The 14,838-nt window shown below is 34.3% G+C and overlaps 2 protein-coding genes across 2 annotated transcripts in view; one reads left to right on the top strand and one right to left on the bottom strand.

Moving 5' to 3' along the window:
* LOC133190274 (ankyrin-2-like) overlaps positions 1–6,423 on the bottom strand; it is a 103,559-nt gene extending 97,136 nt beyond the window's left edge. Inside the window, exon 1 of the mRNA XM_061325793.1 lies at positions 6,337–6,423. Coding sequence (XP_061181777.1) covers positions 6,337–6,408 — 72 coding nt within the window. The 5' untranslated portion in view covers positions 6,409–6,423. The remainder of the gene's footprint in view (positions 1–6,336) is intronic.
* LOC133190276 (coiled-coil domain-containing protein 96-like) overlaps positions 1–14,838 on the top strand; it is a 266,577-nt gene that overhangs the window by 49,499 nt on the left and 202,240 nt on the right. The window lies entirely within an intron of this gene.

Here is a 14,838-nt window from a genome sequence, read left to right as displayed (position 1 = left end):
CACTCAACAGTCCCAGGAATACTTGTGAAGACCTTTGGGCTTGCAGACATCCCCATACAGGTCACTGATCAGTGAAGCCACAAGTGTGACACTAAGAAAGCAAAAATTCCAGTGGAACCCACATGAAAACAACCCAAGGGGAGGCAAAAGAACACCTGACAGATCTAAGGAAAAGACAATAATTTTGTTCAAGACTTGAGTGACTCAGTAACAATTACATATATAAGGGAGACTTATTCTGCATATATTATAGCCCAAGATCATTTTCAGCTTAATTTATTAAATGTAATGGGGAAATTATGGGACAATGGCCTTTTAATCAGCAGATGTCAATATCCATACAGATTTAGTCACAAAATCTCCAAAGTTTTTATGTTTCACTTAGCAGCAATGCTGAACAAGTCAGAAACAGCAAAAGGCTTTTATCAATGATAATGGCTGAAGACAAATCGGCAATGTATTTTTCGTTCTCACATCTCTTGATGTCGACTAGACAGGAAAAAGTGGGAATCACCATTATATAAACAGAATAACGGAAACATGCAATGTCTGATTTGCCTCCAATCTGAAGCTATTTCTATTTAAGAATTCTTACAGAACTTTTTTAAAAATTATTATATATGTATGTCTTGTCAAGTCACTAATTTACAAATATAGTTGTGACTATTACAAAATTATCAATAGTTTGGGTTTTCAGTTAACAGTGACATGCTCACATTTAGGTCACATGGAACAATGATGTAAACTGCATTATTAACGTAAGACTGAGTGTTAGCAGGGAAAAATTGGGTAGATTTCACCGAGTTAAGTTGCTGCAAATATTGTTTTCCTACAATCAAAATATCAGGCTTACTTCATCTCATTTATTGAAAAAAAAAACCCTCCAAGTCAAAATATTGGTAGAAATATTCAAAGAGTCAAAAGTCTTCCAACTACTCATGACAGAGGATTCAATTTTTCCTCTATTTTTAATCAAGTGAAAACAATGCACAGTACAGGGCAAAGTAATTGTACAATAGTTTAACTTTAATCCCCAATCAGAAATATGTCTGTTACTGACAAGGGAGAGAAAATGTGACTAAGTTAAGACCAGGATTCAAACCCAACCCCTGGAATCACTAGTCAGGTGCTCTGGCAACTGAGCTATCTAGCCACTGGCTATCGAACCCAATCCATTGCCTCATTTCTACCTTCTTAAGGGTCCTCGCTCCTGAACACACCAACCCTTCCCTGGGCATGGCAGGGCACCAAATGTGATAGGAAAGGACAAAAAATGCAACAGATCCAATCAGGATTCAAACCTGAAGCTTCTGAATCACTAGTCCGTTGCTCTACGAACTAAGCTACAGTATCTGGCCACTCTAGCGACCAAACCCAAACGTTAAAATAGTTTCAAAGTATTCTTTCACCGCAATTGATATAACATTTATTTGAAGATCTCCCTGATTTCTATACAAGTATCAGAATTGAATGGTTATCTCCCTTTGATATGAATATATGATACGCAGAGAATTTGAAATGATGTAGGTTATATTTTGATGTCCAGAGGAAATAGTAGACTTCTCCAAAACTGAATTGTGATCATTTTATTATAGTGCTTACTACATTCACAGATCTCAAGAGAGATTTAAAATTTCCAGATCCTATCCCTATTTAAACTGAAGACATTAAAAAAATGTTCAAGATCTGCTACAAATTTTTATGGTCATTAGAAGTGTTTACCAACATAATATTTTAGCTTTATGTCTTCAAGATAAAACACAAATTGTTAATGTTTTCAAACACATTTCAGATGGAACTGAACTTATTTTGTTTGTTTGTTTGTTTGTTTTTTTTAAATTCACAAAACTGGTAGTTTGAGAATTTTTTTTCAATATTTTTCAATATTTCAATGCAACTGTCATAATTCAATTTAAAATGCCTATATTTTTCTAAAAATGAACTCCCTTCAAAAAGCAGTTAAAAAAGATAAATAATCCTACATTCAATCGCATTTTTTAAGCAAGCAAGTGGAAATGCAGGATTCCTGCCACCCGGTGATTTTACAAAAGCTGGCAATTCAACCATCATCTAGGAGAATAATAGAACCAGGGGCAGCATCAATTAGGAAGCAATTCCTGGCACTACTGCTGTGGGAATTCCAATTGGTTTAATGGATTTCATTTACTGGGAATCATATTAAAGTACATTACACATAAAAAGCAGAGCATTTCCACATTCAACATAAGTGCAAGCTTTTTTTCCTCTAAATTTCTGATTCAATGAATCATTCATAGATTTCAAGAAATTTCAAAATCTCAAAATTTACTCATGATAAACATTCTAACCCTTTTTAAATATCATGTAATTCTGCATATAAATATATAAATTTTATATCAATAATTAAAAATGTTAAGAGGGTGAATTTTTTGAAAATGTATTTTAAAATTACATAAGAATACAATTAAGCTAGGTTAAAGATACTTTACATAGTTATGTACTGTAATGAATTCTTTATAAGTTATCATATTATAAACTCCAGTATTTTCTTCAACCCTCCCTGTTTCAATACATGTATGTATCTATCTTTCAAACATTTTCATGCTCTATTTTTCAGTACTTATTATTTGAAACATAGCTCAGTAATTTTTATTTTTCAAATAGTTGAAATCATTTCTCTTTGTAATGCTGTGGATTAAAAAAGTCTTATGCAGCAAAAAGAAAAAAAAAATCAACAAAATTTATTTGCTCAAGAAATTCATCACATATTAACACTGGCAACAACTAAATCACTTTAAAATGAAAAACCTACGCATGGAATAAATAGTCATCAATCAGATAATGTTAAAAAAGAAATGACTCATCTCAATGTTACCAGGTATAACAAATTTGAATTCCATATGCAGTATATTCACACTCAGATAACCTGTTTTAAAAATCACAAAACATGGCTGCATAGAATTGATTTCAAAATCATTATAAAGAATGAAATCATATGCATGTGTATAAATTATGGTAAATAAAACTATTGTGTGAAAGCTGCATGATTTTTTTTTTTTAATTTCATCCATTAATAACAGGAAGTTTTTGTTCAGACATACACTTAATGTGTCTTCTCTGTTGTCAAATTTAGAGATGACATTTGTAAGTCTCTGACAAGACTGAAGCTTTAATGATCTAAACTTGACAGAGAAAGCTGTGCCATTTTATTTCTGAATTTTTCAGTGAAAATAAAGGCACTTTCACTTAAAGTAAACAGACTGAGACAGATAAATGTTAATACGATTTCTGAGGTAGCATTTTAACATATATATATATATATAGAGAGAGAGAGAGAGAGAGAGAGCAAAGGTGGATCCAGCGCCAGCACGCCAGGCATGCACCCCCCTCCCCCTTGAATTTTTTTTTTGATATTTTGTTTTTGATATTTATTTTTTTTAAATCACAATATCCTGACACAATATCTCTGCAATGAAAATGTAAAATAAGAGATGCACAATGACACTATGTAATAAATATTCTTTGAAAGTCTCATTAAATTTTATTCAGTGGTATAGGAGGAGTTGCAGATAAGAGTTGGTACCCCCCAAGAGTTATGGTCATACAGATACCCAAGTGTTATGTACAGACACCCCCATCACTGTATACCCCCTGCTTTTCGAGTGAGTGGTTTATTATAATGTATGCTTTTTGAAAAAATCTTGTTTGATTTGGATGTTTGACAATTTTATGTCACACTTAGAAAAGAGGAACAAATTAATGTTGAAAAACTGGTTGCCTGCAAAAAAAACCCCCTGAAAACATGCAGCAAACAAGTTCCACTCATGATTTCCTATTTCTTCAATTAATTCTCAAAAAGATGTCATAGTTCAGCCCCCTGTAGGCCTCCATCCTCACCCCTAATTAATTCTAATTCTTATCATGTAAATTGCTTTTGCATAAATTTCATATTAAGGTACGCTCTCATCCTAAATTAATGGTCTTCATCAAAATCAATACTGAGAACACTCACAGACATATTGAGGCATGTACAGAAATGTCACAGCACCACACAGGAATACCATATATAGTAATAGATTCTGATCAAGCAATCTAATAATTATGTTATCTTTACACTGTCCTTGCTACAGGCTGAGTGGCTGACCATATAAATTGTGTTTGACCTCAATTGCATTTCATGTACCATGCAAGCTATAGGATCTGTGTTCAAATGCTGTTGTACATAGTTACATGTATTCAGTATAATATGCAAGATCTGAAATTAAAGATCATGCTCTTGCATTCAATTATGTAATGTTTTTGTTTTTAGCATGTAAATATGTTATAAATAAAAGATGAACTGAATTTTTGTTGTACGAAAGGCCCTAACCATGGACCCTGATTAGTGCCCTAGTCTTGGAGCCTGATTAGTACCCTAAGGCCAAACAAAAAAATATGTGTGGTTCCGGTTACACTTCCAAAAAAATTAGGGTAGGTAGGTAGGGATTTTTTTTTTTTTTTTTTTTTTTAACAAAATGATTTTCTTAATTTTTTCTAAATAATACCTACCACTGCTTTGCAAATGGCATTTAGATGTGGTGTGACAATATACTAGTCAATATTGGTAGGGGACACTTACAATGCTAGCTTGCTTTGGATTTAACACTATTAAACACTTGCACTATGTTTTGCAAGGAGGCCGTCATTGCTGAAACTAAAACCTAAACTGGAGCCATTGATGGAAATCGGGGAAAATTCCGGAAAAAATATGAAAATTGCCAAAAAAAAGTTTAGGGTCGGGGTTATAAAATAGGGAAGGTCAGGTAACCGGAACCACACATATTTTTTTATTTGGCCTAATTATGGCGCCTAACAGATGTTCTAAATGTGTTAGGTGTCTTAATTGACACCAAACAATGGTGCAGCAGCCCTAATACTTGGAGCCTAATGCCCTAACAGGTGCCCTAACCATGGAGCCTAATGCCCTAATAGGTGCCCTAACCATGGAACCTAATGCCCTAACAGGTGCCCTAACCGACTAATGCCCTAACAGGTGCCCTAACCGACTAATGCCCTAACAGGTGCCCTAACCGACTAATGCCCTAACAGGTGCCCTAACCATGGAGCCTAATGCCCTAATAGGTGCCCTAACCATGGAACCTAATGCCCTAATAGGTGCCCTAACCATGGAACCTAATGCCCTAACAATGGACCCTAATGCCCTAACAGGTGCCCTAACCGACTAATGCCCTAACAGGTGCCCTAACCGACTAATGCCCTAACAGGTGCCCTAACTATGGAGCCTAACGCCCTAACAGGGGCCCTAACTATGGAGCCTAATGCCCTAACATGTGCCCTAACTATGGAGCCTAATACCTTAACGGGTGCCCTACTGACGTTAGATGTCAGACATGGTATATAAGGGGAGATAGAGAGTAAACGGAAACATATAGCTTGTACTTGATTTGTAAACTACAACTGGATATTATTATACTCGTTGAATTAAAACTCTGCTGTTGTTGTTTTTTTGTTAGATCTATAAGGATCTATAGTTCCTAACTAAACACAGGATCCACAATATTTTGTGACGCAGGGACTTTGTGAATAGTCACTTACTAAGGACTGAATCCTAGAGTTATCGTCCGGATAACCTGAAAAATCTCACCATTTTTAAGTTCCTGCACATGCCTTGAAATATTTTATCAACATTTCAAACTTTGTTTTTTTTTCTTCTTGCTTATGTGCATGACATAGCACTATATCAATCAACTTATCCATCCAAAAATGTTTCACGTGGAAGAACGCTTTTGCTGAATTTTTTCCTAATCTTGTTCCACAATTTCATGTAAAAAATGAGAGTAATTTTGCTTTACAGTGAGGTTGACTTGATCTGTAATTTGCTGCTATCTCTTGTTAATCAATGTGTGTTAAAAACTACATTTTGACACATAGCTTAGTCATGGTTAGGGGCTATAAATGAGGATCCCTAGGGGGTTGCTCAGACAAAACTGAATCGGAATATAGTTCTAACTTCTGGTTGTGGTCATATACTCCATTTATAAACCTTATTGTTGGCACAATAAATGTGGCTTTTACCTATTCTGTTACATAACACACTGTAACAATGCGTCAAAAATAATATATGGCCAGTTATGTAAACAACTTTGCAAACGACTTCAACTTTCAAGTCACTAGGCTAAATCTTGTGAAAATTTTAGTTATGGGTCGCACATTATTACGAGTCTTCTTTCTCAATACATCTAGTTCATGTGGTAAATTCTGCATCAATTTTTGTCAACTCAAAAATTACCTTCCAGGCAATACTTGGTACATTTTTTAAAAAACATCTATTTTTTGGAAAACACCTTTCATTCTTACCTCTTCGTCCTCGTCTTTCGAATGTCCGTTGTGATTTTCGACTGTAGCTTCAGTTGGAAATTCTGATTCCATAGCTCAGCTTTTTATTTTACCTCTTGGTAAAATTTGCTTCTGAAAAAAATGTCAACGGCAAGTTGACCGAGCACACACCGTCAACTCTCTCAATGGCGGCGAACTATTTTTAGAATTTCAAATTTTTCGGACAGGTGCGAAAGATACGCGTGTAGCTTACAGGCAAAGAGAGGTAACTCTATTTTAGTTTTCTACTTTAACGCGCATGCGATTTATCTCCCTTCTGTTTCCAAGCACTCAATTTTTCACATCATTCTTAAAAAATTGTGCAGTCACAAGTCGGAGAATTTCTAAAACTAATTAATAGTTAAATGTTCAAATCGAAATGCATTCATATTGTGTATATTTTGTATAAATAATGTTCATGAACAAAATGCAAAACATGAGCAGTATAAAAAGCGGTCAAGTTTAAACAGTACCAAGTCTTGTGATTTTTTTATAAGCTTACCCAGAGATATAAATATCACATTAAGCTATATATTTAATCATATATGTAATATATATATACTTATTGTATTATATATGTCTCTTGCTTTATGTTGGTGGTCTTTTTTGATCAGTCGAAGTTTGTCTATCTGTCTGTGCTGATGCCGGTAACTTTTTACATTTAAATCTTCTCGAGAACCGCTGGACCAGTTTTCAAACAAATCATCATTGCATGGATAAAGGGGAATCAAGACTGTTAAAATCGAGTTGTCATACATGCATCCCCTTCCAACGTACACCCAACTTCGAGGCACAGATAACCATGCACGTGCACTGTGTCATTTTATAAGGAAGCTTCCAGTTATGATATTGTAGACTCAAGTTCCAGGCTATGCTGAAGCCAAAAGTAAGGTCTCTTTTTTTTGCTCTGTAAAATAGAAGTCCAAGCGGATTAGTCATGTGGCAAGCATCCCCAAACAGTGTACAGATCAGGGGCTATACAACTGGAGGCAAGAAAGCAGGGTCAAGATTTTAATAACGACTCTGAGACAGCAACATTTTTCAAAATTCTACTGAGTTAGAGTCAGATTACTTTTGAGGTTTTACGTTGTATCACTATTCGTTCTAGTTTTATCTTTAAATTGATTGATTGACAGATTTATTTACTTATTTATTTATTTATTTATTTATTTATTTATTTATCTATTTATTTATTTATCTATTTATTTATTTATTTATTTATTTATTTATTTATTTATTTATTTATTTATTTATTTATTTATTTATATATTTATTTATTTATTTATATTTTTCAGAAGAGCAGGGGTGTTCATATGATGCCATTCTAAGTAAAGTTTGTTCATACAATATAAAAAAAAGGATCTAAAAAACATTCTTCTCGAGAACAAAGGACAAAAAGCATCCAACTGATATGCAAGCAGCAATCCCCATGCAGTCAGATATGCCCAAAACATGAACCCGTAGGATTCGGCATTGGTCATTGAAGACCATGCCAAAACAAGAGGCTCAGGGGCCACATCGCTCACCTGAGCACTGTGGCTAGGAAAAAAGCAAAAATCAGTTTAGTATTGAAAAGATTAAATGCATAAGTGGTCCCGATTACCCCTAAAGGGAGGGAGGTATGATTTGAACAAAATTGAACCTACACTAACTAAGGATGCTTACATATTTTTTTGACTAACTGTGACCTTTTTTCCTACAAGTTTGAACTTTTTTTGTGTGGCCCTACCCTACCCCCAGGGGGTCATGATTTGAACAAACTTGAATCTACACAATCTGAGGATGTTTCCATATAAATATGACCAATCATAGCTTTGTTGTTCTTGAGAAGATTTTTGAAGATTTTCCCTATAATAATAATAATAATAATAATAATAATACTTTATTTAAAGAGGGTAACCCGATTAGTGCAATGCACTAGTCTTCCTCGGGGCCCTCTAAACATATTAATAATAATACAATTACATGTATGAAAACATTGTACACTAATTAAATAATACAACATGATGGAAAAATACAAGTACAATTAAAAGTTTAGGACATGGAATTACGTTACTTAAACAGTGTTGCGGCAAGTTATAATAAATTTTTCCACATTTTTACGAAATGTGTTTACAGTTGGTGAAAAACGTATATACAAAGGTAATTTGTTCCATAAATGAACACCGGAATAATGAAAAGAATTTTTAAATTGATTTGTTCGATATTTCGGTAGACGAAGGTCATAGTTGGTTTCAGATCGTAAAACATAATTATTAGAAGAAATAAATTCAAAAGAGTCTCTTAAATAATCAGGTGCCATACCATGAAGTGTTTTGTACAGTAATACATATTTATGAAAATCAATCAACTCATATATGGTAAGCCATCCAAGTTTTTCAAATAATGGTAGTGAAGGGGCATCATAAGCCACATCTAATATAATCCGGGCTGCCCTTTTTTGCAATTTAAAAACCCTATCTATGCCAGCACCTGGCGCATTACCCCAAATAGTTAGACAATAATTTAAAGAAGGCAGAATGTAGGCATTATAGAATAGTTTTCTTGTGTGTAACGGGAGAAATTTTTTAATTCTGCGTAAGGTATATAATTTATACGTCAAAGATTTACAAACTGAGTCAATATGGTAATTATAGCGCAATGAATGATCAATATATACTCCCAAAAGTTTTCAGATTCAACATTTTCAATTAATTTGTTTGAAGCATATAAATTTAATTCAAGAGAATTTATCTTTGATTTTCTATGTTGAGTTCCCATAAGCATACATTTTGTCTTATTGGTATTCAACACCATTTGATTTTTGGAACACCAATTTTCAATCTCACACAAATCAAAGTTAAGGGCATTCTCAATACCTTCTACATTTTTATGATGTGTATGTAAGGTTGCATCATCAGCAAACATATCAATATCTGTTCTATTTACATGTAAAGGGAGATCATTTATATACAATAAAAATAATAGGGGACCTAAGATAGATCCCTGGGGCACTCCTGCTGTGACAGGCAAGAAATCAGAGGAATATGTACCTATTTTTACACACTGAGACCTTGAGGTTAGATAAGAATGAAACCATTTAATAGCCATTTGGTCAAAGTGATATGATTGAAGTTTACTTATAAGGATATCATGATTTACCAAATCAAATGCCTTGCTAAAATCAAGGAAAGTTATGCCTACTAGATTTCCTTGGTCCATAGCTTGTAACCAATTATCTGTTAGTTTTGTTAGAGCCGTTTGACATGAATGAAATTCTCGAAATCCAGATTGTGATTTAAATAAAAGATCAAAGCTAGAGGTAAAGTTACGTATTTGATCGGCTATGTGTTTTTCAACTAATTTTGATAATGTTGGAAGAATGGATATGGGTCTGTAGTTCCCTGGATCTGCGTGGTCGCCATTTTTGAAAATAGGAGTGACTTTTGCTTGTTTTAAACGGGATGGAAATACACCATTAGTAATGCTAGCATTTATAAGATGTGTAATAGATTTGCATATAACATTTACCGAAAGTTTTAGTAGACGAGGTCCAATAAAGTCATTGTGGCTCCACCCTACCCCTGGGGATCATGATTCGAATAAATTTGAACCTACACCACCTGCAGATGCTTCCATATAAATATGAGCAATCATAGCATTGCTGTTCTTGAGAAGAAGATTTTTAAATATTTTCCCTATATATTCTTATGTAAAACTTTGATCGTCCACTGTAGCTTCACCTTACCCCAGGGGGTCATGATTTGAACAAACTTGAATCTACACCACCTGAGGATGCTTTCACATAAATATGACCAATCATTGCTTTGCTGTTCTTGAGAAGAAGATTTTTAAAGATTTTTCCTATGTATTCCTATGTAAAACTTTGATCGTCCATTGTAGCCCCACCCTACCCCCGGGGGTCATGATTTGAACAAACTTGAATATACACTACATGACAATGACTACATGAGTTTCATCTTTCCTGGCCCATTGGTTCTTGAGAAGAATATGACATTGATTTTTCGCTAATATTTCGTAATTATCTCCCCTTGGAGGAGGGCGTGGCCCTTCATTTGAAAAAAAAAAAACTTTCACCCAAGGATATTCTGTGCCAAGTTTGGTTGAAATTGGCCTAGCAGTTCTGGAGATGGAGATAAAATTGTGAAAAGTTTACAACGACAACGACAGACAACGGACAAACTCACATGAGCCTTCTGCTCAGACGAGCTAAAAAAAAAAGTCATAGCTGTCTACATTCATGGCCGTTGGAACCGAAGCCCCCCCCCCCCCCATTTTGCCGATATATAGTATTCTCTAGAAAACAAAGCTACTTTATGGATGTGTCCCCTCAATAAATGCTCTGGTAGCTTTTTAGTTTTTTCTTCTTCATTTCTTTACATGTATTTTATCTTATTTATTTTTATTATGACTAAATGAAATCCCGCGCATAATTTTTTTTTTTGGCCAAGGAATTTTTGCTTGGTAGTGCCAACCCACACTGAAACTGTTTGGTTGTGCCCCTCCCCCCAAATAATAAATGAAATTGCTTCCTACGGCCCGATATTTATGTATGCTAATCACGGAGTTACTGAGATTCCTTTAGAATGGTGCATGCATCACTCTTAGGGGAATATCAGTGATAAACACATTTTGCGTTAACCCCTAATCTACAGACTGGATAAGATTTCTTCAGGGTGTCGCCTGGATTCTGGAAAGGAAGGGTTGGGCGGGGAGGGGGGGGGTAGGCCGCCGCCAATATTTTTTTTTAAATAAATGAGTACCTGGACTCTGCATGGTGCATTCTAGAAGTTATTTTAACAAAATCTAGAGTAAATAATTTAAACAGAATAATGAATTTATTGTCTTTGGAAAAAGATATATTCAAGTTTCGAGATTTTTGTTTGACGGTTTGTTTTCCTTTCAAAGAGATCGAATAGTGTCTCTGGTGAGCATTAAGGTCAATGAGCCTGTTGTTTGATATATTCTAGATTACTTCCATTATATTACAAAACAAGTCAAAGTTCTATACAGTATGTTTTAAATGCATGTGGACATGACGGATGTAGGCTCTTGAGAAGCACGAAATAAATATGAACGAAGTATTTAATATATTGAATAGAATTGGTTGATGAACAACTTGACTTATTTTAGAAAGTGGATTGCTAATTAACGAAATTTACTTATTTAGGCAAGTACGTCAGGTAAGAGTAAAACTTGTGAGTCATGTCTATATTTGTTGATCTTGTTGTTTGTGGGATGTGAAAGGACCACAGAAATTTGACAAACAGAGCGCAAATATCTGTATCGGGTCGAGGGTATAATCAGATGATATTCATGTTCAAATTATGATTTACCCGAACAGTTTACTTTTAAAAAAGTTTTTATAGGAAGAGCAAACTTATAGACTTAGGAGGAATTCTAGTCACCGTTTAAATAAAAAGAAAGTCTGGACAAAGATTTTATTTCAATTGTATGTGTATGAGTGGGGGATCACAAGGGCCAGGTAATTGAAGGATAGGTCAGTGAACTTTTTTGTGAGCTTGATAGCTAGTGAACAGAGACTGTCTTTGATGTACATATGCTATTAAGCCAATTATATATATATATATATATAACATAATAAGGAATAAATTGTAATTTATCTTTGAAATGGTAAGTAATGTAATAGTTAGATCATTATGTGTACAGGTCCAGCAGAATCTCTTTATTAACTTATTTAGCTAAGTCCAATCCATACTTTGCACAAGTTGTGTCTCTTTGTGGGGTCAATTAAAAGGTCAAAGAAACGACATTTCTCCTCTATTTGGGCGTGCTCCATTGAATCCACTTTAAATTATTTTCTTTCAATGTATGGGTAGCCCATGCAATCCTGAGGCAATCAATATACCATCGTCTCAATCCAGGGTCCGAAGTCCGCATATAGCTCTCTCCTACCCGTGGCTGCTTGATCTCAAAAAGTGTCGTAATCTTGAATATTTATGCTTCTATGTTGTGACATCATCTTCAGCCAATGAAAATATTTGTTTCCATCGCAATTGAAATCAACAACTGACATCAACAGTATACAAGAATTGTTTCATATACTGCGATTGGGTATTGAAAGGTTGCGTCAAAGTTCATTATCCGACTATGCTTTACTCGCATTGGTCAATATTTTAATGAGCTGCGAAATATTCTCTTCTCATTCAACCACGGCCAGGATGGGAGAGGATCGTACATTTTGGCCGTGGTTTGCGACGATGTCAGTGTACAAGATGCACAGATTTTTTCCCAATCAAATGACAAAGTTACAAACCAAGACACTACAAAGGCTACTGTGAGGATTCTATCATGGGTTTTTCCCCAAAGTTGGCAGCCAAGGGACATAACTTTTGAAAGTGTGGATTCATCTATGTAGCTTGAATGGTATCAAGTCAACTCATATCCTGATCGACTCATAAACAAGTCAACTTGAACCCAATGCATCAACTCGTAACCAAAGGCAAAAGTGAACTCTTAACCTAGACTCCAGTTATGAGCTGACTATGGACTTTTAAAGAGAGAAGACCCAGCCTTGTGTCTGCATGGTTACGGGTTGACTTTTCCTTATTAGTTCATGAGTTGATGCATTGGGTTCAAGTTGACTAGTTTATGAGTGGGCACTGTGGGTTAGGTTACAACTTGACCAGAAACTGCTTGCTTTCTTAACTACTCAAAATAGATTGATAAAGCTATTTATATGCAGTTTTTTACAGGGATGCTTTTTGTAAGAAATATACAAGTTGCAAATATTTGACCATTCATATAATGTATAATCTATGGACTATTAAAAAAGCAATCCAAATCAAAAATATTTGTAACACTGCAGATTTTGAATACTCTTAAGCAAAAGATGTATTTCCATTTTTTGGATTACTGTATACACCTTGTGTGCATTTAGGCATGGATAATTATGATTACTTCACACTGTGTTGAATTATTACCAATCAATTATTTTGTTGACTAAAATTGACTTCCGCGCCTTTATAATTGCATTCAAGAAGTAACTGTGCAGTCACAAATCAATTGCTTTATATAGCCCAAAAAACTTTTAGAACTTTGAGTACAAAGTCTCTCAAAGATTTTTACATGCATTGTTTTAGGAAGAGTTTAAAACTGAATGCTTTCATTGGATTCATTGCACCAAGATGCGACTTTCTGTATATGCTGAAAAAAATATTGAAGAAAGAAGTGTGGTAAAATAGCTAAATCAAGCTATTCTGAATAGCTTAATAATGCTAAATAGCTAATTCAAGCGATATAGCTTAATCAAAAGATTGTGCTGGACATGCTGTATTGAGATCAAGCACTTAATCACTAAAATTTTACTTAAAATGATTTGACTAATCCAAAGTTCTACACTTATCAAATGTTTTTTCTTTTGGCTTTGTTTCTCAAATCTGTTAATTAACTATAAACACTATACATTTATTGACTGGATTCGAGGGAAACATGCATTTTGTTGGACCAAAGAACAAAACTGTTTGCCTTAGACTGTTAGGCCGGAGTTTGTTCAAATCATGGCTCCTAGGGATAAGATGGGGCTTCAATGAGGGATAAAATTTTAATGGAAATTTATAGGAAAAATTCTTTAAAATCCTTCTCAAGAATAGAGGGCCATGATTAGTCACATTTATATTTTTGCATCCTCAGATAGTGTAGAATCAAGTTTGCATGTTCAAATCATGGTGCCGGGGATAAGATAATGCCACAATTAAGTTTTATGATTTATAGAGAAAATTAATTTTCTCTATAAATTTATAAAAGTTCAAAAATCTTCTAAAGAACAACTAGGCCATGATAAGTCATATTGAATAATATCAAGCAGACTCAGGTAGTGCAGATTCAAGTTAGTTCATGGTCCCTGGGGATAGAGTTGGGCTGCAATAAGGATTTTACTTTGGAATGTAGGAAATTTCCGAAAAAAAAAATTCAAGAGTAGCAGTCATACTAAATTTTATTGATATTCAAACATTTCAAAGATATGAGAATTTAATTTTTTTTTTTTCAAATAATGTACCTTGGTATTAGAATGTGGCTAAAATTGGGGATCAAACTCAGGTGAGCATTGTGGCCCGTGGGCCTCTTGTTATGTACTACATGTATATTATGGATTTGATAATGTATTATAAATTAGAAAGAAATACACCCCCAAAGGTTTTTGTTTTTTTTGTTTTTTGTAATTTGCTTGCCAAAGAACAGTAAAGATAGATACATAGGCCTATATCCGACAAATGTAAATGACATCATAGAATATTGGCACATGTTTTTGCACATGATTAATTATGAGGCATTGTTTAGCATTAGCTTAACACTGAAAAAGTTAATGACAATGAATTCTAAGCATTGTATTAGATTGTACCCCTTGCTCTCTTTCATTCTGTATTATTCTTTGAATTTCCAATTGATTCCCAATTTTCCTACATATACTTCAGTGTGACTGAAGTAAGACTTGCTGGTTGTTTAAATATTGTTGCAGTAAAG

Source organism: Saccostrea echinata, unplaced genomic scaffold, assembly GCF_033153115.1.
Source record: "Saccostrea echinata isolate AGI-Se365-2 ecotype Australia unplaced genomic scaffold, CSIRO_AGI_Sech_v1 ptg000022l, whole genome shotgun sequence".
Lineage (NCBI taxonomy): Eukaryota > Metazoa > Mollusca > Bivalvia > Ostreida > Ostreidae > Saccostrea > Saccostrea echinata.
The sequence above is the reverse complement of the archived record's forward strand: the minus strand, read 5'-3'. Positions and strand labels throughout refer to the sequence as shown.